The sequence below is a fragment of the Stegostoma tigrinum genome, chromosome 13, assembly GCF_030684315.1.
Source record: "Stegostoma tigrinum isolate sSteTig4 chromosome 13, sSteTig4.hap1, whole genome shotgun sequence".
Taxonomy (NCBI): Eukaryota; Metazoa; Chordata; class Chondrichthyes; order Orectolobiformes; family Stegostomatidae; genus Stegostoma; species Stegostoma tigrinum.
The window spans coordinates 31,067,205-31,094,688 of record NC_081366.1 but is presented as its reverse complement, the minus strand read 5'-3'; the positions used below and the strand labels follow the sequence as shown (position 1 = coordinate 31,094,688).

The window sequence follows — 27,484 nt, the reverse complement described above, 5'->3', positions numbered from 1 at the left end:
TGAATTGAAGATGACAAGATAATAGTTTAAAACAAATGACAGCTACACAACAATCCTGAGCCAGGGTTAAACATTGTTTCTGACTCTGGCTTGCTCGCTACTCCAGTGAGGCTCAACGCAAGCTGGAAGAACAGAATAGAAATTTATTGTAACATATACTTTAACATGAAAAATGCAGTGAAAAGTTTTATAAGCCTACATCAATGACAGAAGTCATACATATCAATAAAAATAGTAGGACAAAGTTTATCACAGTTCAGTTAATAGCTCCTGGACTTTGGGAAAGGCGATTAAGGAAAGATTGGATATCTTGAAGATACAGCCAGGACGAGACTGCCATTCTGGGATAAGACCTCTACACTTGGCCACTGCAATACTAGGCCAGAGATGACCATTCCTGGACAAGACAAGCCCCCACCCCTAGGCCATTGGAATACCTAGAAGCCAAAGAACGAGGAAAACACATTATCTTCCAACTAGAGATAATGGGAACTGCAGATGCTGGAGATTCCAAGATAATAAAATGTGAGGCTGGATGAACACAGCAGGCCAAGCAGCATCTCAGGAGCACAAAAGCTGACGTTTCGGGCCTAGACCCTTCATCTTCCAACTAGACACCTTACAGCCTTCCAGAGTTTAACAATTTCAGAACATGATGAAACAAAAAAAAATTGTGGATGCTGAAATCAGAAACAAGAACAGGGATTGCTGATAAAACTCAATAGGTCTGGCAGCATCTGTGAAGAGAAATTAGAGTTAATATTTTGGGTTCAGTGACCCAAACCTGGTTCTGAAGAAGGGTTGCTGAACCCAAAATGTTAACTTTGGTTTCTCTCCACAGATGCTGCCTGACGTGAGTTTTTCCAGCAATTTCCACTTTTGTTTCTCAATGTGATTATTCACCTTCCCCCTTCCCAACACCCAACATTGTATGGGTTGCTCCAGCCAACTCATTTTTACCTATTTACACTTCTAGTTAGACCCCACCTAGCATTCAACTGTCAGCATATTGTCGGCTATCTCTTTGTTTGCCTTTCCCCTTTTTTTCCTCCATTGCTACTCCATTATCAGCATAAAAGCATCCTTTCCCAGCTATTGTCAGTTCAGACGATCGTTCACTGGACTCAAAACATTTACTGTTTTTCTCTTAATAGAGGCAGCTGTACCCGCCTCATTTCTCAAGCACACTGTTTTTGTGTCTGATTTCCACATCTGCATTTCCATCTGTTTAGTTTTGATAAACATCATGACCCTGAAAGGCAAGATTTGGATAGTGGCATGGGGACATCTGGTGGTATGGAGCTGCAAGTCAAGAATTGCTCACTCAAACTAGGCTATGCTAAAATCAACAAAATGTAGTGTTTAAGCGAGAAAATTACAATTCATCGTTAATCTACACACTCTCCACTAAAACATAAAAAGCATATAATTTTCCAGGTAAAGGTTCTCAAATCTTTTGAGATAAAAACATCTTAGTTAAAGTGTTTCATAGTTAAAATGTTGTAAATAATAGTGGTCTGAATGTGAAAAATTAAGATTACAAATCGTGGCTGCATTTTTGTGTAATGGTAGTGACTGGCCTGCAGTCTGGTTCCCTGGCTCCAACTTTCCCCTTGCATGAGGCAGCCAAGGGAGGCTAAGTAACCTTGTTAAAAATCCAGTGAAGGCTGTTGACAGAAGCCACTTTCCCAGTTGTTTTTCAGGTCCTCACAGTCCTTGGAGAATAGCCTGAGAGAAGCCTCCTGGCAGCAGACTGAAGGGCAAATATAGGCCAATAGGGCCTCTTCATTTGTGTGGTGTAAGATGTGGCCAACCACTGCCCTTAATTAAGTCTAATCTGTGGCTATTAATTAGCCAAATCATAGCCAGGTGACTCTGCCGTTCAATGCTGATTTCTGAACTTGGAGAAGTAACTAACAATATCCTGAGGAGTGTCCATATTACAGACGTGGTGGTGCTGGGCATCTTAAAACATATAAAAAAAGGTGGATAAAGCCCACGGTCCTGACTAGGCATATTGCAGAATTTGCAGGAAGCTAGGGAGGTGATTGCTGGGCCTGTTTCTGAGATATTTGTATCATCGATAGACACAGAGGAAGTGCTGGATGACTGGAGGTTGGCTAACGTGGTGCCATTTTCTAAACAAAGGCGGTAAGGAAAAGCCAGGGAACGATAGTTCAGTGAGCCTCCCAAGAGTTGTCAGGGGGCATTGAGGGGACAGGATTTACATGTATTTGGAAAGGCAAGGACTGATGAAGAATAGTCAACATGGCTTTGTGGGAAATTGTGTCCTACTAACTTGATTGAAGTTTTGAGGTGACAAAGAAGATTGACGAAGGCAGAGTGTTGGATATTGTCAAAACCTTGCTGAAGTCTGAAAAGACAACATTCTGCATGGTACATGGGTTAGCAAGGTTAGATCCCATTGGATACAGCAAGAACTAGCCATTTGGTTACAAAACTGGCTTGAATATAAGGGACGGGGGGCTGTGCTTGAGGGCTGTTTTTTCCACACTGGAAGCCTGTGACCAGTGGTGTGCCACAAGGATCAGTGCTAGGTCCACTGCCTTTTGTCATTATGTGAATGATTTGAGTGTGAATATAGGAGGAATGGTAAGTTTGTTTGCAGATGACACCAAGATTGATGGTGTCCTGGACAGTGAAGAAGGATACCTCAGAGTACAGAGTACAACAGGACCTTGATGGGTGGTAGACAGAGTTTAATTTAGATTAATGTGAGGTCATACATTTTGATAGGGTAAGTCAGAGCAGGACTTGTACACTTAATGGTAGGGTCCTGGGGAGTGTGGCTGAACAAAAGACCTTGGAGCTCATAGTTCCTTGAAAATGGAGTTACAGGTAAACAGGGTAGTGAAGAAAGCATTTGATACACTGGCCTTTATTTGTAGGTACAGTGATTTTAGACGGTGAGATGTTGTGGCTATACAGGACATTGATTTGGCCATTTTTGGAATCCTGCATTAATTCTGGTTGTCCTGCTGTAGGAAGGATGTTGTGAAACTTGAAAGGGTTCAGAAAAGATTTGCAAGGATGTTGCCAGGGTTGGAGCTATAGGGAGAAGCTGTATAGGTTGGGACTATTTCAGAGTGTCAGAAGCCGAGGGGTGACCTTGTTGAGGTTTATAAAAATCACGGGGGGGGGGGGGGGGCATGAGAAGCCAAGGTCTTTTTCCCCAGGGTAGGGGAGTCCAAAACTAGATGACATACATTTAAGGTGAGGGGGGAAGATTTCAAAGGGACCTAAGGGAATAACATCATCATGCACAAGGCGGTGTGTGTATGGAATGAGCTGCCACAGGAAATGGTGGAGGCTGGTTCAATTACAACATTTAAAAGGCATCTTGATGGGTCTCTGAATAGGAAGGGTTTATAAGGATTTGGGCCAAATTCTGGCAAATGGGACTAAATTAATTTAGGATATCTGGGTTGGCATGGACCAGTTGGACAGAGGGTCTATGTCTATGCTGTGAAACGCTACGACTGTCTATAATTCTGTGACTTTTGCTTACCCATGACCAAAGGTTTTTTCCCTGTGGACTTTAGAAGCCTATGTTACAGATATGGCACTACACACCACATTTATCCCACATCCACACACAGCACACTCACACTCACACACAGAGTCATACAGTACGTTAACAGGCCCATCAGTCCAACTAGATCATGCCAACCATAATCCCAAAATAAACTAGTCTCATGCGCCTGAACCTAGCTCATATCCCTCCAAACATTTATTTATGTACTTATCTAAAATGTCTTTAAAACATTTTAACTGTACCTACATCCACCACTTCCTTTGGAATTTCATTCATACACAAACCACTGGTGTAAAATAATAGTCTCCATGCTTTTTTTAAAAACAAAACCCTCATGTTAAAAAACCCTGAACTTGAAATCACCACCCTTGGGAAAAGACGCCTGCCAGTCACCACATACCGGCCCCTTATGATTTTATAAGCAGCTACAAAGATTACTCCTCAATTTCCTACATTCCAGTATACTTAGAACTCAAATCCTCCTTCTCAGCAACATTCTTGTAAACCTCTTCTGAGCCCTCTTCAGCTTAATTTCCTTCCTATAAACAGGGCAACCAGAACTGGACACAATATCCAGAAGAGGCCTCACCCGTTTTCCTGCATAACCTCAGCACAATGCTGCAACTCCTATACTCAAAAAGTCTGAGCAATGAAGGCAGGCATGCTAAAGGCCTTCTTAACTGCCTTGTCTATATGTGATGCAAACTTCAAGAAGAATTGTCTCTCTGATCTACAACACTACCCAAGGCCTAACTTTTAATTGTACAAATCCTGCCCCTGTTTGTTTTACCAAAATGCAATGCCTCACATTTATCCAAATTAAACTCCATCTGCCACTCATCAGCCAGTTGACTGAATTGATCATGACCTCTTTGTAATCTTAGATGACCTTCTTCACTGTCTACCATGCCACTCACTGTCATACACACTTCAATCACACTTACTTATTCCTGCCCACTCTGATGCTCCAGCTGTCTCAGGTGGTACTGTTGCTGCAACCACTGCTCAAGATCTACACATCTCCTTCCACTGTCCCCGGTCACTCAAAATGGTGGCCTCTCATTCTCATTCCCCTCCCAATCCCCAAAGCATGTAGCCTGACTCTCATTCCAACTGCCCCTTCAGCAGGTGGTCCAACACATGTCCCTGCTCTCCAGCACAGGGTCTCCCTAAAAGCCTCTCCCAGTCCCCATCCCACCAACTCATCTCCGTGGCTCTGAGCCTCAGGCTGTGAAGTTGGTCAGTTGGCACAGTGAGTTGCTCCTCCGGTTACACACTGTTTTCCTCCTGCATTTTTTTGGATGATTGGCTTACTAGTGAGACTAAATGGAAGGGAAAAGAGAAATGGCCTCCAATTGGAGAAGCAGCTTCTTGAAAAGCCTGCCAGCCAGTTACACATTTATCTGTATTTTGAACAAAGACTTGCTGGGCCCACAGGTCAATTAAAGGATAAGCCTATGTTAAAAGCAACCAAGGCTACCATTCTTTCATAGATAACACCGTGTGAAGCTGGATGAACACAGCCGTCCAAGCAGCATCAGAGGATTGACCCGAACCGTAAAACTCTCTTGCTCCTCTGATAACACACCGTGTTATGTCAGATTCTCCAAAATCGGCAGTTCCTATCTCTCTACCATTCTTTCAATCTACTTTAGTTATTAGTCATCTTGATACATCAAGAAAAAGGCAAGGGGAATGGAGCAACCAGTACACAAGCTGCCACTCCATGTGATGGGGGTATAGATTCTTAATTGCTGTAAAACACCAGAGAAAAACCTACATACAAATATTGAAGCCCAATTGTTATTATGGTGTGGCAAGGAATCTTAAAAAGGTAGTATACTCTTAGAGGCTTGGCATTGTAATAGCTTCCTGTGTCCTCAGGGAGGCATACAGAGATCTCTAGGCAATGAGGATTAAATTCACTATCACACCTTTTGTGTCACTTTATCCTCAAATTACTTTAAAGCAGATGATAAAATGTAATAAAAGTCTTAAATCTGCACAAAGAGGGACCTACAGCAAACAAGCTCTACCACAAGGAGGACAGGGACACCAGGTCCTGAAACCACCCCAGCTAGGATAGGGATTAAACTCACTGCTGTTGACAACAATCTGATCCGTATGGTCATCCCCACCCAACTAAGACAACTAGCCCACCCCACTACAGGAATGAGGATTGCATTGAGTCATGCAGACTGTAATCTGGAGCTACAGAGAATAACACTAGAGGCTTCAATTTCCTTCTATTACATGGCTGACCGGGAATCTTTCCTTAGTCTTACAGCACAGAAACAGACCCTTCGGTCCAACTCATCCACGCCAACCTGACATCCCAATCTGAACTACTCCCATTTGCCAGGTTTTGGCCCATATCCCTCTAAACCGTTCTTATTCATGTACCCATCCAGATGCCTTTGAAATGTTGTAAGACTTAAATGTTTTAATCAGATAAAGATGAAACTGAATTTCAAACAAACATTACATAAATACACCATGCCATTATTTCACCAAAGAGTTTGCTATCCCATCACCAAGTCACCTTTAACTTACTTGTGCACAGTATACTAGCTGTGACCAGTCAGTTGCCTGGACTGATAATATTGTAAATCCCCTGTTTATTTTGATCAGCCAGGGCTTCCTGATTGGGTTGTTAACCAAAGCCAATCAAGGCTCTCTACAATCACCACAACCCTCCCCTCTTAAGTCCAGGAATGTGGGCCTGATCTCTCTGCTTTTCCTGTCACCTTTTTGCCCCAGGCCCAGCTCCTGACTCAGTCAAGGGTGGTATGCATCAGGCTGCAACCCATCCCCATGTCCAGAGCATCCTGGGAAAGACCCCTCCCCTTCAGAGGTGGCAACAGCAGCGAGGCTGCATCCATCTCAGATACCGAGACACCCCTGATACTAGACGGAGGGACAGAACCCACAGTTTCCAACAGGCCCCCCTGGTGGAATAAGCACTTCAAATGCTGAAGGCAGGCTTAAAGCAGCAGCCTACAGCGCCACTCGATACCAAACTCTCACAGGCCCTGTTTGACTTATAGGACCACCTCTTAGGCAACAATAGGGATAGCTCCAGCAGAGTTGCTGATGGGGAGAACACTCAGCACCAGGTTAAAACTGGTATTCCCAGAGCTGGGGTGGGAGGGTGAAACAGCAGCAGGTACACTAATGCCAGACACAATCCTCTTCTAAGCAGGAGAGACAATTTAATGCAGGGGGTGAAGTTTTGTGTTAGAACTATGGGAATGGGCCTGTATGGGTACGAGGTGGAGTTGACGTGAGGTCAAAGTTCAGGTAGGTGAGGCAATCCTGAACAAACCTGTGCATCTCCCGAAAACTGTTACCTCACAAACTGGGCAGGAGCAAAACATACCTGACCCCTCAGAAACCACAGCACTCCCTCTCCATCCAGTGTTGAGGAATGCCCCAGGAGTCAGAGATGTATGCAGCCCCGACACCACCACCAGAAGCGCAGGAAGCTCTCCCAAGATGTCCCGAATGCAGGAGATGGGCAACAGTCTAGCACACAGCACCAGTGCCAGAGTCCTACCCAGAGGAACCAGAGCGGGGCAAAAACCTTACAGCAGGTTAAATCTGGTATTCGCAGTCCCTGGGGGCTGGGGATGTGAAGGTCAATGTGCAGCAGGATCAAACAAGTCAAGCTTCCCTGATAAATGCATGATGCAAGGAATGCTTACCCCAACTCCAAGATGACTGTTGTGATTGAGTATTCTTCAGGCACAACTGTTTTTTCCTGTCACTACTGAAATAACTGCACCGAAGCTGGTATCCTGTCACCCTTTATTTAGAGATAGTAGGAAGTGCAGATGCTGGAGAATCTGAGATAACAATGAAGAAGAGTCTAGGCCTGAAGCGTCAGCTTTCCTGCTCCTCTGATGCTGCTTAGCCTGCTGTCTTCAGTGACCTCATGCATGAATTGCAGAAATCTCAAAGCATACAGGTACAGCAGTAACAAGGAAAGAAAATTAAATTTTGGCATATATTGCTAAAGGACTAGCATATATAAGTAGGGAAGCTTTGCTGCAACTATACAAGGCATTAGTGAGACTGCATCTGGAACACTATGTACAGTTTTGATCCTCTTTCTTGAGGAAGAATGCAATTGCTTTGGAGGCAGTTCAGGGTAGGTTCACTTAATTAACTCAAGAGGTTAAAAGCTTGTCCTATGAGTAGTTTAGGCCTACACTTGAGAGTTTAGAAGAATGAGAGATGTAATTGAGGTATGAAAGATGCAAAAAAAAAGGTTGACATGAAACTGACATTTCCCCTTGTGATACAATCTAGAATGAGATTCATAGTTTTAGGCCAAGGGGTCGCAAATCTACAACAAAGATGAGGAATCATTATCTGCTTTTGGAAAGACTTGAGATTATAATTGACCTCTTTAGCCATGTTGTGAATTCAACATCTTGCACCATCAAGTCTTAACAGTTGGACAGGAACCCAAAATTTCTGTTCAGAGGCAGGGATACTATCCATTATAGCACAAGATTATCACTTTTAACCTATCTACCCTGAACTAAATCAATGTATGCTTATATAGTAATAGTGCAGAAGGAGGCCATTTGGCCCATTGTGTCCACATTGGTTCTCTGAATGTGAAATGCTCAGAGTGCCATTCTCCTGTCATTGCTGCATAAACTTGCACATCATCATGTAAATCATTTATTAGGATAGTGTCGCAACCAACAGGTGGGAAATTATGTTTGAATAAAAGTCTCTCATTTAAATTTTTAAAGTTTTGTTTATTATAAATATTTACAAAGCAGTGGATACAAGATACTTTCAAGCAGAAAACATCAACAAGGACACAATTGCATCTGTTTCAGAAATAATTATATTAATGCTTGGTGAATGCTAAATGTCAGTTTTTTTTCCCCCACTAGATGACAAACAAACAGACAGACATTATACTGCTCTTCATATGATCACAATGTTTTGCTTTATACAATTCACCATATATTATATATACATCATACATATTCCTTCAGTGTTATATTTAAAAGGCCTCTATTTCTAATCCTTTTCAGTCTTTAATACAGGTGAACCATTACTATAAAATACAAACTGATCATTGTCCTGGTATCTCTGAAAGGCAATGTCACAATAGACTCTGCAGCCTAAATAAAAGAATCAGAAAATCAAAGTGTAAAGTTATATTATGATTATTATGTAACATGGTTGAACAGCCCTTGAGATACACTGAAACTTTGAAAAGGTGTAAGTGATTATGCAAACTGCATCCTCCCCATTATAGGGCATTGTTCAAGCCAATCAGCAGACTGGCACTGAAGTGATAAACTACGTGAAGTAAATTAAATGCCACCAACTCAATAGGCAAGAATATATTCTAATGGCTGTATTACAATCCCTGATGTCTTTCGTCAGTTTCTTGATGTATAAATTTCAATGTATTTATAGTTTGTGTTAAGAAGCTTCACTTTTTAAAATATTGAATCCAATAGTAAAAACAGACCAATGGAAAGAGGACTATGATTATTTACATTTACATCTGGAAATGAAACAGCTAATTATTTACTATACTAAGGCTGGAATATTTCTAAGATGTAGAGCTGGATGAACACAGCAGGCCAAGCACCATCAGAGCATCAGGAAGGCTGACATTTCGGGTCTAGACCCGAAACGTCAGCCTTCCTGCTCCTCTGATGCTGCTTGGCCTGCTGTATTCATCCAGCTCTACACCTTGTTATCTCAGATTCTCCAGCATCTGCAGCTCCTATTATCTCTGGAGTATTTCTAATGCGTCCACTAGGTCTCAGAGGAAAAACTGTATGGAGAACAAACAATGTAGACAATGAAGACTGAAAATAACAAAAAAAACACAAGAATATTAGGCCAATGAGGAATTTTTGATGTTCAACACATCAAACATAAAGAATAATCATCTAAAATGAGTGTTCGTGGTAGCTAAGCAGCTCTAAGTTTCCTGGAGGTCATGGGAATTGTCATGGAAAAACCAAATGTGCTAGTCATTTCTTAGCATTTTATTTCACCAGTTGGTGGGGCTCATGTCAAGTATGGCAATTTTCAAAAATTTTGTTTCCACAATTACCACCACTAGCTAATGTACATATAAATTTGAATCAGCAGGTGGGCAGAGACATGCCTAACATTGACAGGCATACAATGGCATCAAGCTGATACACAGGTGTCTTTTTGGTACCTGAACCTTAGTTTGATACACTTCCAATGGTACTGCAAAAATAAGATATGCAGGATTTCTAATTGAATGAAACCAAAATGTCATTCATTGCTTGAGCACACTTAGTTGGCAATGACTGTGGGAACTATCTTGTCAGCGGCTGCTTCACAGACAGCCAAACCATGCTTGAAGGACGTTTTAAACTACTACATAGCGTAGAAATAGCATAATTAGTGACATAATGAGCTGACAGTTATGCAGATTTAACTGAAGTGTTTAAAGTGAAGAATGGTTTTGATACAGTGAATAAGGAGGGCACTTTTTACTGGCAGATGGATCAATAACCAGAGAAATCTGATTTAAGCCAACTGACAAAGAATTAGAAGGGAGATCAGGTGAATTTTTCCCCATCAGCAAACTTATGCTCCATAATTCACCAATGTTCCACCCAAAGTACTTCACACAAAATCACCTGGCACTTCAATATTCATCAGTATGATGAGTATGATGTACTTACCTTCTCAGATAAGCCAGCCCTTTGGGCATCCTTTAAGTTTTATTCATCTCTTTCGTCCTTTGCCTCTTCATTCTTGACAAAAACTGAGAATCATTTCAAACGTATTTTAAAGAGTACTATTATTTGTCTCAATGTCTGTGGTTTTCACTCTCAGCTTAAATGTATATTGTACATATCTGAACCTGCACCTGTAACTACATTAATAGGCTGACCCAAGAAAACCCAGTAGGCAAGCACACTTCCATCTCAGTCTGACTGACCCTGTTGAGAATCAATCATTCTTGCATGAATTACGACAAAGGGAAAAAGGCTTCATGAGTTCTTCATGATCCATGACAAACTGTCTTATTTACTTTTAAGCCGTAAATTTTTATACGCGTTGTCATGTCCCACCTGCCAGAAAGCACATCTGACACAAAGTCTCACTACCTAGGATGAAACTCAAGTGCACCCAGATGTCATCCAGGACAGGCAACCTGAAGTTAGGTTTTTTTGTCAGGGCAGGCTGTCCCAGTTATTGTTCTTATAATAGTCACTATCTGAAATGCTAAATCAATATTGCACATTTAGTTTGTAGGACAAATCTGCTTCTTGTGTTGCACCCCCTTCCCATCTGCAAGGTAATGGGCTTTAAAAAAAAAAACAAACACTAGCAATTTAAAAATTTATTAACCGTATGCACCAAGTGTTTGGTGCAAAAATGTTCTCAGGCTGGAAATTAAATTGATTTTTTGCAGTAATGCAGAATGTACATTTTATGCGCAATCCAAGTTTCTATGCTGTTTGCCTGTGATTTGCTAAAGTCTAATTTTTCATTCAACTGCTAAAGATCAATTACATCTCCAATTAAAAGAACTCCGATCTTTGCAATTTTTATATTTTTAGAGAAAAGTTTAGGAAGTTAAAACGTAAGTTTCAGAAGCCCCAAACTGTACTGAAGCAAGACTTATGTAGGTCCAATTCAAGGTAGAAACAACATGTTTATTGTTCTTTCAAAGAAACAAAATACAAATATTACAGAGCATAACAGTTGTTGCTCAATGTTAGGGTTTGCTAGTAGAAACAGATTGTGACTGAAAAAGATTGCCTTCCCCTTTGCATCACTGGCGCTCGCAAGCACCATCAAAACAGACAGGGAGACTACACATTTGAATACAGAATTATAAAAACTGAATCAAAAAAATGAAAAAAAGTATTCGAAGTCCAATAAAACAATAAGCAATAGCACATCTCTAAATATAGAGCCAGATACAATGCATTGACCCACTCTCCCACATATTTTACCATGCATTGTGACAGAACAGAAATTCTAAATCTAGTCCATTATTATTCTGAGCAGTATTTAATAGAGACACAAAGTCAAAGTCAAATAAATAAGATGCTGTTTCAAATGTCCAGGTGACATTTTAAGAGTTCTAGAGAAAAATGAGGGCTGACCATAGACTACATCCCAACTATCTCAGTCAAAATGCAAAATGTAAATGGTGACAGGGTAGAAAGAACAAATAAATATATAGATTAATTAGATTAACTCAAATGTAGTACAAGCAGGTTAAAAAAGTGGACTGTCTTGAAAACTAAGAAAATGATCACAGTTTAAGCTACAAGTGGAATAAAAAAGACAGACAGAAATTTCTATGGTATTTTGGTATGATCAGGCTGAGAATAGATGATGGACATCAGCTCAGAGAAGTCTGTTAATAAAGCTTTTTTTTGCCAGCTATTAGTTCACAGTAAACACTAATAGCTCTCTCTCAAGAAGTGTCTTTTCCAAACAAAAAGGATAGCTAAAGGCCTCAGCTTGGTACTTGCACATAGAAGTACTGTTAACATCAGGATTCTGACTGATAAACACACATACATGTAAAACTGAATTCCAACTATCTGTGACCACATCAGGCAACAATCAGCTGTTTTATTAAAAAATACATACGTTTACTAACCAACACGCGCATTTGAAAGTTATGTAAGAACTGAAAAGACATATGCCAAGGTATAATAATTTTTCTTTTAATTTAGCGAAGGAATGCAGAAGTGGAGAAATCAGAGGATTTCCCAGAAAAAAAAAGTACAACGTGGATGTCTAGCTTATTACAAGGGTTTAATCTGAAACATTTAAAAACATAAGTTAAAATGAGAATACTGTAAACTAATGCATTTCTTGCTAATATAAATATTTAAATTACATTCAAGAAATATTTAAACACTGAAGTGGGGGACAAGTACCTGATTACTTAAAGACCAGTAACTTGGAGGTCAAGTTTAATTAGAACAATTTTTAGATCAATAAATATTTAAAATAGATTTTTTGACTTTTAAATAAAAGCACAAAGTGATTTATTTCCTGGTGAAATACATTCTAAGACGATCACATTTGGGAGTAACCAAAAATGTGACTGCCATAATTACAGTTTCAATAGAGATTTGGATAATAATTTTTTTAAGACATGGATTTGCTAGCTTCTCAAATTCCAGAAACCAAAACTCTCAAACAATATTGTTTAGATGAAGGCAATGGGTTTATGCCCTTTTTTGGTGGAAAGATGATGATGTGTGGATACAAGTATTAAATATAACCTTTTGCCAAATAGACATAACATTTGACACATTTCTACATAATTTACATTATTGGCTTGATTAAAAATTAAACCAAAAACTGTTCACAAAAATAGCCAGTGTACACAGGAGTTGAGCTGCAGGGGTAACTGACCCTTGAACCCAGCAAAGTTTAAAGCAGTGCTTCCCTCTTAGAAAGTGAAAGAAGCTAATGCTGCATTTTCAGAATCCTCAAATGCTACACACAGCAAACTGCAGCTGTAACTCTGAAGTTACATTAGCTTACAGTAGTTGATCTACTTTCCCTATTAGTGGAAAGAAATTATCAAGGAAAACAATGGGAACTATAAAATTCTAATAGGTTTAGACATGGCAGCTGCAGGATGGGAGTTCTTGGTGACTTTGGAGACCAGAACTAGAACAATCTACACGGGTAGGCCTTTTAGCACTTAGATGGGGAAAGATTTCTTCATCCAGTAAACGTGGTGACCCTATGGAATTCCCCACTACACAATGTGGTCGAGACCAAAACATCATTATTTTTTCAAAAAGGAGATAAATGTAGTTGTTTGGGATAAATATCAATGTGAGGAGAAAGCAGGAACAGGATACTGAGTTGGATGATCAGCCATGATCATACTGAAGGGCAGTGCAGGCTCAAAAGAGCTGAATGGCTTACTCGTGTCTCTATATTCTATGTTTCTCTTCAGCATATTGCTTTAAAACATGTCCGTGACATATCCCAATTCTAATTATAATGTTGTAAGAGAATATTGTACAACAAAATAAATAAGCATGACTTTTTTTAGCAATGATTTTCAACAATATAAAATGTTCCTTCCAGACCAGAGAATAATTTTAAAATTACACTTGTTTTATGCCCTTTCCTTTCCATCAGTTACTAAGCAAGAATAGGGAAATATTGCATCCATAGTCCATTGACTAAGGATTTTTAAATTCAAACCAAAAATGTATTACCCAACACTACTCCCTCCAAGTGTGACAAACCTTCTTTAAATGTGGGGATATCCAGCTGATAAAGGAGTTTCTTCACATGGGAGGCATCAGTCCTCCTCCATGTCATGCCTGAATGCACACTGATACTTCCTTTTAGGGAATTCTAACCGTACGATAGGGTATAGTATCGAAAATAGCAGATTCTAAAATTTTAACCCAAAGTAGTTCAAGGTCAGAAAACAATTTCAGCCATAAACATAAATACTTATCTCCTTTCTTCACATCAAAACTGCTTTGTTATTCAAGTTCACTTTCCAGCATAGACCTCAAAAGGAGGAGGAAGACAAGGAAGTAAGCTTGCAATGATTAAACAGGATCTCCGAGTGACTTTGCAGCATATGCTGAAGAACAGTTAAGGATTTTTTTAATATTCTTTCAAAACATACTTTTCAAAATCCCACTGACCCATTCCAAAAATATATTTATGCCTTCCAATTCCATATCAGATTTGTTGGAGAGAGAGGAATTCCAGAACTTTTTAATGCCAATTTAGACCATTAAGTTGATTTAACAATTTTAGAATGTAACTTAGTTTCCTAGTACTGTTCCCTTTTTGCTCTTCATTGGAGTATATTGGCAACTATTTGCTCACCCAGAGAAAATATGCAGAGTGCAATGTGAAGGGCAGCTAGTAAAAAAAAGATCAGCATGATAAGTTGAATGACTTCTTTCTTTGCTGCAAAGTTTTGTGATCCTAAAATGTCATTCCACCACTTATTTTAATTAGTCAATTATCTGAAGGTTGCCTAGACAGATTGACAGCTTGTTATGCAACAATACAAAAGGTCACAGCTAGGTACAACCACAGCTCCACGTCACATCCACAGTGCCATCTCTGTAGAAATGAACTAGTGTCATAATGAGCATGACATTTGGGACTTGCCTCCTCAAAGGCATTTAAACTATTTACCCATGAAACTATCAGGGGATGCCCCAATGAGACAGCTTTTAAACAAAAACATGCTTTCCAACCATCAAAAAAAAAGTCATTCTCCAAATACAAACAGTTTTATCACATAACCATACTGGTTAAACTATGTCTCTTACATACAAGTGTTCTGATGCGGCAGTTGTATATACAGTACATGTAACAGTAAAGTTGAAGCATGCAGTTTGTATCCAAAATGTTAGAAATACAACCAAGGCTCCTTCAAAGCTAATGGTCTTCGGCACTGTCGCAGCATCTGGTGGCAGACGCCTATTGATGTCCAGAAATACACAGTATCCATGTTACTGACATATTACCTATCTGCCTACGCAAAACGTTGAGAAAGGTCTTCTCTTACTCAGGTGCACAGCTCTAAGCTTCCTTATAAATGTTCAGAATTTAAGTTGTAACTTAAATCACCTTCAGGTACAGATCTTTTATAAGTCTAATTAAGAAAGTGTCTGCAAGGATTTTTGGAAAAATTGGTTTTATTATGAAAGAGAAAACTCAGATTTCCAATTTGGAAACAAGAGTTGTTAGATATATAAAACCAGTCCAAGGCATGTTCTTGACTGGAGAAGATGTCTCATGTGATGGATTAGTGAAAATAGGCAGCTACAAGGGATGCCACGATAATGTAATTAAATTTCAAAGATGTACACATGGAATACTTTAGATAAAACATCAGTGTTACCATTACAGTAGTACATGTTGAATAAATGTGAAAACCTGCTTTTCTAAGAGCGATTCACGTAGTTGTCAATCAACCCTAGTTGTCAATCAAACCTTTTGCATGTCCAATTGTGATTATGTAGAAGCGTTAAAGTACAGTGCTTAACTCTTTGGTTGTTGAGTTTTCCTTCGGTCTTGCCTTTGCCTGTTAAACACTAATAGAGAGAGATAGAAAGATATTGTATAGTTTTACAAACAGAAGTTTCACATCACATTGCAATTATTTTTTAAGTGCATTTATTACAGAGAATGCCATGCAACTGAGACTTTTAATTATACAAAATACAATGACCATGATTGCAGTGCCACCTGTGCTACTGAAAATGTTAGGAGGAGGATATTAATAGCTGTGGTTTATCTCTGGTGTAGGCTTTGTTTGCACTTGATTAAGTTTACGGATTTGGTCTATTTGATGCAGCATTAACCGAGTTTTCAAATAGGTCCAAAGATGTAAAATACAAACTTTCTATTAATGAACAGATTGTCAAATTCGAAATTTGCTTCAGTCATAAAGGAAGATGGAAAATGGTCTATTTCCCACAAGAAGGCAACCTTTTGAAAAGATAGTTCAGTCCGCTGGTGAACAAAACAACTGCATAAAGTTCTGTTCAAATCTAATGAGTGATTAAACAATTCGCACAATTTTGAAAACAGCAGTTTCACTGTTTCATGGGATTGTCGAATAAATGTTCTCCACTAGCAATTTGTCATTTGTAAGCAACCAAATGAAATGGACTAACACAAATGTTGTAATATCACTGTTGATCACAAAAGGTAAAGGCAGCACAGTGGATTAGTGAATACCATCACCCCCCCACCCCCCCGCCTCCAAAATATGTCCTCTATACTAGAATGTTAACAGAAGCTACCTTCCGGTGTACAATCATGAACAATGATCTTTAAAGATGAATCTTAGTAGAAGTGTCTTGGCCAGTGAATAAAGCAAATGCATTCCAAGTTTTTGCTTTCACAAGGCTTTTCAAAACCTTCAATTAAAATTAAAGAATATTTATAAACTGAATATCTGTTGATGAGTTATTCAGTAGTTACATAACTCCTAGCTTTACATATAGTTTTTGCTGTGCTGTAGTCTCTACGTCTGGTCTTTCTTCTGCTTCAGTTGGGCACAAGGTCTTTTACGTAACTGAATTTGAATACAGGTCACTTCGTTACTACTAAGCCTGCTGAAAAGCAAGTTTATTTTCTAAGATTATTATCTGCAGCAATATTCTGAGAAATGCACAGTTGTTCCTTTTGAACAAGTATTTTTCCTCTTTCAACTGTAATACAATTCCCTGCAATAAAGCTTAACCATTCTTCCTTTAGTGTGGCTATCTCATCTATTAATTGCCCATTCTCAACGTACCTTTGACAAACGCTAAACATTCTACAAGTTTGTTAACAAGAAGTGAGATTCTGATATGCCATCCAACCTAAACATCTGTATGACCCATAGCTACATTACAGTCCTTCAGAATAACCACTAAAAAAAGCACTAAAAACATGGGATATATCAGTATTCCCAAAACACTTGATTAAACAGCAATGTGAGGGATTTCACGATGGTTTGTAACCATGGGAAAATTTATTTTCAATAAAGTATACAAGATTTCTGTAGAGGTTAGTTTGCATTAAAAAAAAATCAACCATCACACAAACTCTATCATACTGATAATCACTCTGCAAGAACAGTAATTAAAACCTGAATTATTTTTCATTAAGTACCATTGTGCACACCTCCCACAGTTTCAGTAACACACCTACAAGGTGTCCTGGTTAAGCTTGTTTAGCAGTTGACCACTTCTCACAGAATAAGCTTCAGCCTGACAAGTCATCTCGCATAACTAATACTTATCCCTTTCTCAATATTGCCTATGGCAATAATAAAAAGGTAGCTAAAAGAATTCATTCAAATAAACGTAAAAACAAATGTTTACACACACTCAAAAATATCCTAGCAGCTCCAATGCAGCATGAGACAACATATTAAGTCGACACACAAAGTAAAAATTTCTCTATTTCCTGTAATCATTTTTGTCAACGATGCTAAATAATTAATACTCAATAACCAATAATAAAGTTAGTGGGGTTGCCATGGTAGTTCTATGTACAACAGATCAAAAATGAAGATCAACAAAACCCATATAGAATTTCAACTGCATCAAACTGTGGGACAAATACCCCGCCCGCCCTCGGTAATCTAAGATAGCATGTACTGAAGAAAGAGGAAATCATGTGCAAAACTGGACACTAATGAATAATAGTTCTTCCAAAAAAACTGTAGCTTTATCTCTGCAAGTAATACCATACAATTCCACTATAAAAAGAAAAAATACATTATGCCCATTAGTTACAATGTTATACACAATGGTCCACAGATGAGTTTATTTCAGGGCTGGCATTACACATCCTCCACGCTATTTAACAGTGTGCTGGGAAATTGATTATATGGGTTTGCAGATCAACATGTCATATAAAAAGTTACCCTACTTTATCAAGAAGCAGATTATAGAAAAACAAGGCAGATGTTTGACTGATCTCTACTGATTCAGTTCCATGCTTCTACTTGTGGTTTCAGCAGGTCCACTTAATGTTTTGCTGTGCACCATTGAATAACTAAAGGCAGCACTGCTACATGGCGGGAAATCAAGACCTGAAATACGGGAGAGTGTTTTCATGGTACCTGGGGGCCTTCCTGGGCTGACCCGGTATCCCGCAGCTTTGGTAGTTCCTAAAGGTCTGCCTGGGCTGGTCTTGAAACCAGCTGCTTTTGTTGTTCCCAAAGGTCGGCCTGTACTGGTTCTGTACCCAGCAGCTTTCGTCGTACCTGATGGTCTTCCTCGTTTCCCCGCCCGAAAAATGTTTTTCCTTCTTTTCAAGTCATTCTGAGCTTCTGCATTCCTACCAACACCCATTTGTGAATTCGGCTCCTCCAACGATTCTTGTTTTACGCAGCTGATCGACTTATAGCTGTTTCCATAAAGTTTGTCCGGTTGGGGAGAGCATAAATCAAACTGGTCATCGCTGCTCACATCATCAGCACCAAATGTCACCTCCTTCTCTGGCTCACAGCAGCCAGTGTTACTGCAGCCAACAGGATGCATAATTTCTAAGAATTAAATTAGGGACATATTTTAAAATAGTTTATGATTACTTAACTAAAAATATCTAGCAAATTAATACATGAATGAAAATTATAATAAGACTGGAATTCTGAATACACGCTATTTTCAGAAGAAGAAATTATTGGAATTCATTCAAACTCTGTGCAAGGAAGATCAGATCTAAATTCAAAACCTGTTTACAGTCAAACTAAGCCCTTGCCAAGCTGCCCCACCCACAGTATTCACATGTATCTTTTCGAAATAATTTACAATCTTACATACCTCTAGGATTATCTCATTAATACTTTAAAGCTTCAGGAGCTCAATTCTTTTTAATCCTTCAATAATTACAATTTGGATGGATATTATGGCTGGAAAAAGTCAACAGGGCATGGAAACAGTCTTGGATGTCACTCTGTAATTAACCCAAATCTATTATTTCTGATGGAACTGGCATTCAATCTTTGGGCTGTCTGTTAATTTTCATGATAGCTGTGTGCAGCCAGCACTAAAGGCACCGCTGGATGTCTGTAAATCTCAGTAAAGGGGCCATGTTTGAGAGAGTATAGCACTTAGTGCTAGTCTGCACCTCGAAGAGCAACTGCAATTTGAAATGGCTGCCGAAGAGGGAACAAAGAGAATGTGAATTATGGAGCAACAGGGCACAGTGAATACTCCAGGGTCCTGAAGTATCACTGATGTCTTAATAGAGGTGGTGGACAGAGGTCCTCCATACACTGGTGGAAAGACAAACTCTGCCAAGGCAGTGGGCACAGACATCTGTTGATGTCAACATCAGAAATTTAGCCCCAAGGATCCAGGTGCAGGGCCAGATAAGGTACATATTCAAATACCAAATAACCCCCACATACACTACTAGCCTCATGGTTTGTTGAAAGGCAAGTGATAGGAGTGTGCTAATTTAAACAATCTCCATCAAGGCACTCACAATGACACTGGAATATCATTTGGATAGAAACGGTGTTCAAGGATATGGGGAAAAGACAGGAGATTCGCACTCAGTCCGAATAATGTCCTTCAGCGTCATAACAATTCTGTGATTCTGTGAAGTGTGACTCTTCTACAGGTCCTCCTTATGGTCACATTACTACAAGCCTCAAATCTGCACAAATCCGTTCAATCATTGTAATACATCACCTAAAAAGAAGGCAAAACACATTTCCCTCTCTCTTGTAGGTGAGCCAGGAGCAGCTGTAGCAGCAACGATCTGGAGGTGAACAGGAACATTTGGATGTCATTACCACAAAGGGTGAAAATGTGGTTGCCACTTTCCATCATGGCCAATAGATGAAACCACTGGTGATGATGGGACTATGTAGTTTCATTCCTTGGTTTCCACTTTGTAGTTGTTTTATGCAAGCCATTCCAGAGGCCTGTTTAGATATGACCACTTTGCTAGAGTCATATGCAAGGGGGTAGCATACTTAAAGAAGCAGAAGGATTTTTGCAATCAATCCAATCATGGCTAGCTTTTTACTCCAGATTTCTACTGAATTTAAATTTCACTATGGAGGGATTTGAACTCATGTCCCCCTGACCATTAGCATGACTTTCTGGATTACTAGTCCAGTGATATTACCACAACGCCACTGCTGCCCAATCCTTCTGAGGAAGAGAGGATTCTAAACATTTATGGTCCTCTAAAAGGAAAACAAAATTCTCCTCATCTCTGTATTTAGTGGGCAAAGACTTTATTTTTTTAATCATGAGCCCTAGTGTGGGATTTAGCTCAATGAGGAAATATCCTTTCCACATCCACCTGTCAAAATCCCCCTGGGATCTTGTTATAGGTTTCAATCACATTACCTCTTACTCTAAGCTCTAGCAGATAAAAACCTAACCTGCCCAACTTTCTTTGCAAGATAACTTGCCCATTCCAGGTATTAATCTAGCAGTCTTCTTTGAACTGCTTCCAAATTCTTCCTTCAATAAGTTGACTAATAACTTATACAGTACTTCGGGTGTGATCTCACCAATACCCCATGTAAGTAAAACTTAAATCTTCTTAACTTTGTTTTCAACTCCCCTTCAATAAATAATAAAATTCTATTAACTTGCTTAATTATTTGCCGTTTCTGCACGCTAGACACCCAGATCCCTTTACATCACTTGAATTGAAGGCTAATGCCATTAGAATAGTAATTGTGTAATTAGGTTGTGAAACGTGAACATAAAGGAAAATCCAGAATTAAAAGATAGTCCATGGCAACCACGTAACTATTGTTGATTGTTATTAAAAACATCTGATTCACTGATGTCCTTTAGGGAACGGCATCTTCCATCCATGCATGGTGTAGCCTCCATGTGATACTAGACCCACAGCACACAGCAATGTGGCAAACTTCTAAGTGCTGTCTGAAATGGCCTAGCCGTCCCTAATTGCCCTTGGGCTAAATGATCAGTAACAAATGCTGGTCTTACTAGTAATGTTCACATCTCATACAAGAATAGATAGAGAAAAATCTCACAGCTCTGCAATCTCTCCTCATTTAGATAAAATACATCTTTTCTTCATTCTGCCGGCCAAAATGAACAATTTAACATTTTCCCAATATTGTACACCATTTGTCAGATCTTTGCCCACTCTTAACCTTGTTATGTCACTCAAAAAAGGAGGAAGACAAAAAAAAAACACAAGGTAATTATAGGCCATTTACCTTAACATTTATCAATGGGAATTGTTCATTATCATGGATGTAAGAGTGCAGTATTTACAAATGGATCAATATCAAGCAAACACATGGTTTCATAAAGGCAAAATCATGCTTGCCAAAATTAATAAGATTCTTTGAGGAAATAAACAAGCAGAATAGATAAAACAATAAATAAAGGAACAGATAAAGTACATACAAGATACTTGGATTTCCAGAGGTATTTGATAGGTACTGCACACCAGGCTGTTTAAGAGCCCTTGGTATTCGAAGTAATGTTTTAGCCTAGGTAAAGGATTGGCTAACTAATAGAAGACAAAGAGTTACGATAAGGGTTCATTTTAGGATGGTAATCTGTAACTAGCAGATTGTGTCCTACCACTGATTCTTGTGGCAATTACTTACAACATATATTGATGATTCGGATGAGGGAAGTAAATGCACTGTTGCCAAGTTTGCAGATGACTCAAAAATAGGTGGGAAAGCAAGTGGTGAGATTGACAACGTCTTCAGAGGAACAGTCAACTGACTGGACAAAGGTCTGTCAGATGCAATATGTATGGAAAAATATGGGGTTAGGTACTTTGGAAGGAATAATGGAAGAGCTGAACGATATCTAACTGGAGAAAGATTGCAGAAATCAGCAGCACAACTAAATTTGGGAGTTCCTTATGCATGAATCCTATAAAGCTAGGATTCCAGTTCAGTTGATAGGAAGGAAGGCAAATGGACTGTATGCCTTTAGTTCATAAGGGTTGAAATATAAAAATATATAAATATTGCTAAAACAATATAAGGTACTGGTCAAACCATACCTAGTATACTGTAAACAATTATGGATCCCTTATATAAGGAAAGATACACTGACTTTGGAGGCAAGCCAGAGAAGGTTCACAAAGGTTGATCAAATTTGGAGGGATTTTCTGATGTGGAGAAACTGAGTAGTTGTATTCACTTGACTTTAGAAGAATGAGAGGTGATCTATTGAAATATATAAAACTCTTCGACAACTTGACAGAGTAGACAGGGAGAGGTTGTTCCTCCTTGTGGGAGAGTCTAGGAATCTCATTTTCACAAAGATTTTCACCGGTTTAGTTTTGGACCCCCCCCCCCCCCCCACCCCCCAACCTTGGAGCAAAGATTTGTGTATTTAGCCTATCCATGCCCCTCATGATTTTACAAACTTCTAGAAGGTCACCCCTCAGCCTCTGGTGCTCCAGAGAAAATAGCCTCAGCCTATTCAGCCTCTCCCTATAGGTCAATCCCTCCAATCCTGGCAACATTCTTGTAAGTCTCTTCTGAACCCTTCCAAGTTTCACAACATCCTTCCTATAGTAGGGAGACCAGGATTTAATGCAGTATTCCCACAGCAGCCTAACCAATGTCCTGTAAAGTTGCAACATGACCTCCTAACTCTAAGACTCAATGCACTGACCAATAAATGCAAGCATAACAAATGCCAACTTCACTATCCTATCTACCTGCAACTGCATGTTCAAGGAAATATGAACCCGCACTTCAGGTTTCTTTGTTCAGCCACACTCCCCAGGAACTTATCATTAAGTGGATACGTCCTGCCCTGATTTGCCTTTCCAAAATGCAGCACTTAATATTTATCTAAATTAAAGTCCATCTGCCACTCCTCAGCCATTGGTCAATCTGATCAATATTCCGTTGTACTCTGAGGTAACATTCTTTGCTGTCCACTACATCTCCAGTTTTGGTGTCAGCTGCAAACTTACTAACAATAGCTCCTGCATTCACCTCCAAATCATTTATATAAAATGGCAAAAAAAGCAGTGGACCCAGCACCGATCCTTGTGGCACACCACTGGTCACAGGCCTCTAGACTGTGAAGCAACCTTCCATCACGACCCTCTCTCTTCTACCTTCGAGCCAGTTCGATATCCAAATGGCTAGTTCTCCCTGTATTCTCTGTGATCTAACCTTGCTAACCAGTCTACCATGAGGCACCTTGTCAAACTCCTTACTGAAGTCCATATAGATTATGTCCACTGCTCTGCCCTCACCAATCCTCTTCATTACTTCAAGAAATTCAATCAAATTAGTGAGACATGATTTCCCATGCACAACGCCTTGCTGGTTACCCCTAATCAGTCCTTGCCTTTCCAAATACATGAAAATCCTGTCCTTCAGGATTCCCTCCAATAACGTGCCCAACACCCATGTCAAGCTTACTGATCTATAGTTCCCTGGCTTTTCCTTGCATCTTTCTTAAATAGTGACACCGTGTGAGCTAATCTCCAGTCTTCCAGCATCTCACTTGTGGCTAATCTTTGCTGCTTTTTATATTCCGTCCAATATCCTGAGCTGCCACCCATCCTTGTGCAAACAAATTATTTCTCTCCAGACAACATTTTTTTTTAAATTAACCACAGTTGGCAGGTCCTCATCTTTGATATTTTTTCTCCTTGGAAGGTGTCTGTTCTGTGTATTCTGAAATAGCTTCTTAAAACGTCTGCCACGGCATCTCCACTGATGTACACCTTAACCTAACTGGCTAGCTTGCTGTCGTTGGTTTTGTTTCCATGCCCTAATAATTTAGGGGAGGCGATGGCCTAGTGGTATTATCGCTGGACTGTTAATCCAGGGACGCGTTCTGGGGACGCATATTCAGGCACATGGAATTTGAATTCAATTAAAACAAAACTGGAATTAAGAGTCCAACGATGACCATGATTTCATTATTAACTATTAAAAAAACACCCATCTGGTTCACTAATATCCTTTAGGAAGGGAAACTACCATCCTTAACTGGTCTGGACTATATTTGACTCCAGATCCACAGCAGTATAGTTGATGGTGGCTTAGCCAGCTCACCCTCACCCCATGAATTAATAAAAAAAAACTCTTTAAATTAGTTTAAATTACTAATCTTATACAACCCCTTCCCTTCCCCAACTGAATTTAAAATTCAGTCAATAAATCAATCACATTGTGATTCTTGGTATCTAGAGACACTTTCACTGAAAGATTATTAATCCTTCCAACACAATACCAGGTCTAGAACTGCATACTGTCCAGCTGAATCCAGAAAGTGCTCGTGCACAAAAAACAGTTTTAGAGACATTCCTTTGCTCATCTGATTTTTCCAGACTATATATAGACTAAAATCCCAATGACCATCACCATACTTTAAAATGATAAGGTCTCATTACGTGTTCTTTTATTTGTTGTCCAATTGTGTGGTTATTACTGGCAGACCTATATCTCAAATCTGAGAATTACAAAACACAGGGTAAAGGAGTTTAATTATCCCAATGTTAACTGGGATAGATTTAATCTGAAAGGAATTGATGGGAGCAGAATTCTTGAGATGCATTCAGGACAATGTTTTGTTCCCTATGTAGCAAGCCTGACAAATTGAGAGGGTGCAGTCTGTCGGAAAATGAGGCAGGGCATGTGAAGCAGTGGCATGTATCATAATTTAATTAATTTTAACAAAACTATAGAAAAGGGAAAGACAGAACAATAGTTACAGTTCCAAACTGGAGGAACCCAATTTTACGAAGCGAACAAGTTGATTTAGATTAAATGGACTGGAAACAAAGTAGATCAGTATCCAAGCAGTGGGAGGCATTCAAAAGGGGCATTCAAAGGGTTCAGAGTCAACACATTCCCACAAGAGAAATCTAGAGCCCTGGCTGTCAAACAGCTTACAGATTAAGATAGGGCAAAACAGGAAAGATCTTGTCCACCAGCAAAAACTAATGCTACTGAAAGCCAAGAGTATAGAACACAAAGGGGTGAAATCAAGGGAAATTATGAAAGCAAAGGGAGGCCATTATAAGGTATTGGCGAGTAAAGTCAAGGTGAAGCAGAATAAGAGAATAACTAAGTAAAAATGCCCATAAAAACGACCCACGTAAAAATGTTATCTCTAAAGTAACATATTTCAAAGCGTGGAGCCGGAAGACCACAGGAGGCCTGGCAGCATCACAGGAACAGGGGAGCTGACATTTCGGGTTGGGACCCTTCTTCAGAAAGGGTCCCAATCCAAAACATCAGCCTTACTGTTCCTCTGATGCTGCCTGGCCTGCTGTGTTCCTCCATCTCCACGCTTTGTTATCCCTGACTCCAGCATCTGCAGTTCTCACTATCTCAAATAGGTTTCTTTATTCTTTCATGGGATTCTTCAGTGGCAAAGTTAGCATTTGTTGCAAGTGCATTTAAGAGTCAAGGCAACTACATAACTGCAGGTCTGGTGCCATATGTAGGTCAGACCAGGTAAGGATGGTAGAAAGTGAGGTACCTTGGGAGTGAATATCCAGAGGTCCCTAAAGTTTGCAGGACAAGTTAATAATGTGCTTAAGAAGTTACATGGACTTGCTTACTTTATTAGCTGAGGGATAGAATAAAAAGCAGGAAAGTTATGACTGAACTGTCCAGATCATTAGTTGGGCAACTACATACCCTAATGTGTGCAGTTCTGGTCACTTCAATCAGAAAGGATATAACTGCAGCAGAGGATATTGCCAGAATAAAAAATGCAGTTAATAGGAAGAAATGGACAGGATAGAGAGTTGTTCCCTTTGAAACAGAGATGACATAGGGGAGATTTGAGGAAATGAGCAAAGTTGTGAGAAGCCTTTATATGGTGGATGGGAAGGGCCTATTTACCTTAGTAGAGTGGTCAGTGACTAGGAGATACACATTTAAAGTGATTAGTAGAAAGATTACATAAGTTGAGCAAAACCTTTTTCACCCAGAGGTTGACAATGATCTGGAACTCACTGCCTGCAAGAGTAATAAATGCAAATGCCTCAATTCAATGAAAAACTGTCTGGTTGTGAACCTCAAATAACGTAACCTGCAGGATAATGGACCAAATGCTGGAAAATGGGATGAGGCAGGGTGACTTGCTTTTGAGCTGGCACAAACACATGGGAAGAAGTCATCTCCTTCTATGCTGTAGACTTTCATTCTAAGCTGTGAAGCTCAGTTCACTAACCATGCAAGCTCAGTCTCCTCTCATATAATCTCAGCTCATTACTGCACAAATCAGCCCGAATAGTTGGAGGAGTCAATTATGGACAGCCTGCCTGTAAGAGACAGTGCTGATTACCTCAGCTGATCACTGCAGAGCTAAAAGAAATGGTTGTGACAACAAATAAATCTTGGCGCAGATTCTGTTGAGTACAACGGAGCTCCTCCACAGGCGTCCATGCAAAAGAAGCAACGATTAAGCAATCAATGGTCTGCTAAAATAGCCTTGGCTCTCACTTGTGTTTATGAGGTTCACTAGATTCAGAGCCACGTGAGCAACAGATGAGTGGTGTTACCGAATAAGCACTTTCTAGTTTGCCACCATGGCTTAAAAGAAGATGGGATGGTGGACTGAAACACAATGAAGGCATCAAGATTACTGCCAGGAAACTAGGCATTGACCTTCATAAGGCAAAGGCAGTGACACACGAGCTGGAATTTGAGGGGATGCAGTCCCTTCTGGTTACATTGCACAGTTGACATGCAGCACCCAAAAAGAAATGCAAATGCTTTTACTGGTCCCCTACACTATCAAGGAGCCTGTAATTTACGTTAATCCCCATGACTGCCTTGCCTGAATCTCCCTGAAATATATTCAATTCTCTACAGCAATGAAGATTCAATAATCCCCAAATGACTGATGAACAGAGAGATGTTGCAGTAGTGCTCCAGACTGGTAGAAACTAGATATATAAGGTTTTGTGAAAATTTTAAAGGAATGCAAACAACTATTTGATGTGCTGACCTTGCTCCCAAAGTCATTCAACATGTGCCAAACTTCTCCTTATAGATTTCAGCTACATCAAAACAACATGGAAAATGTTCCCATTATCTCTGGAAAATGCTCTAGATCTCTAAAATTGAGCAAAATAAAAGTCAATTAGCAATTAATCTCATAATAGCTGGAGACCCCTTTGAGGAGTGCTGTAAGTGGTGGGGTAAAGATGTGGAAGCCCTTTCTATTGCTGAACACGAGTGCAGCTGAGCAACTTTAACCCTCAAGATGGTACTGCTCACATCAAACTGGGAAAAATAGTACTGACCGATGTCACAATCTACTTGCTCTGCATAACTACAGAGGACATTGTCTGCACATTCTACTGCCCTCACTCAAGTGGAGGCAGGCACAGTTAGTACGAGTAGCATGCTTACTCAGTTTTAGTTTCAAAATGTCAACTCTATGGCAGAAGAACTGGGCACTAAAG

The 27,484-nt window shown here is 39.7% G+C and overlaps 1 protein-coding gene across 4 annotated transcripts in view; it reads right to left on the bottom strand.

Moving 5' to 3' along the window:
• Positions 1-8,357: 8,357 nt before the first annotated feature.
• Positions 8,358-27,484, bottom strand: part of LOC125458407 (UPF0461 protein C5orf24 homolog) — a 33,395-nt gene continuing 14,268 nt past the window's right edge. For 3 of the 4 annotated variants that reach the window (XM_059650643.1, XM_048543661.2, XM_048543662.2), the window contains one exon: positions 16,329-18,605. In XM_059650643.1, coding sequence (XP_059506626.1) covers positions 18,037-18,600 — 564 coding nt within the window. In that variant the 5' untranslated portion in view covers positions 18,601-18,605 and the 3' untranslated portion in view covers positions 16,329-18,036. Of the gene's footprint in view, positions 15,652-16,328; positions 18,606-27,484 lie in introns of those variants that run through there. The other variant, XM_059650644.1, reaches the window with a different exon arrangement.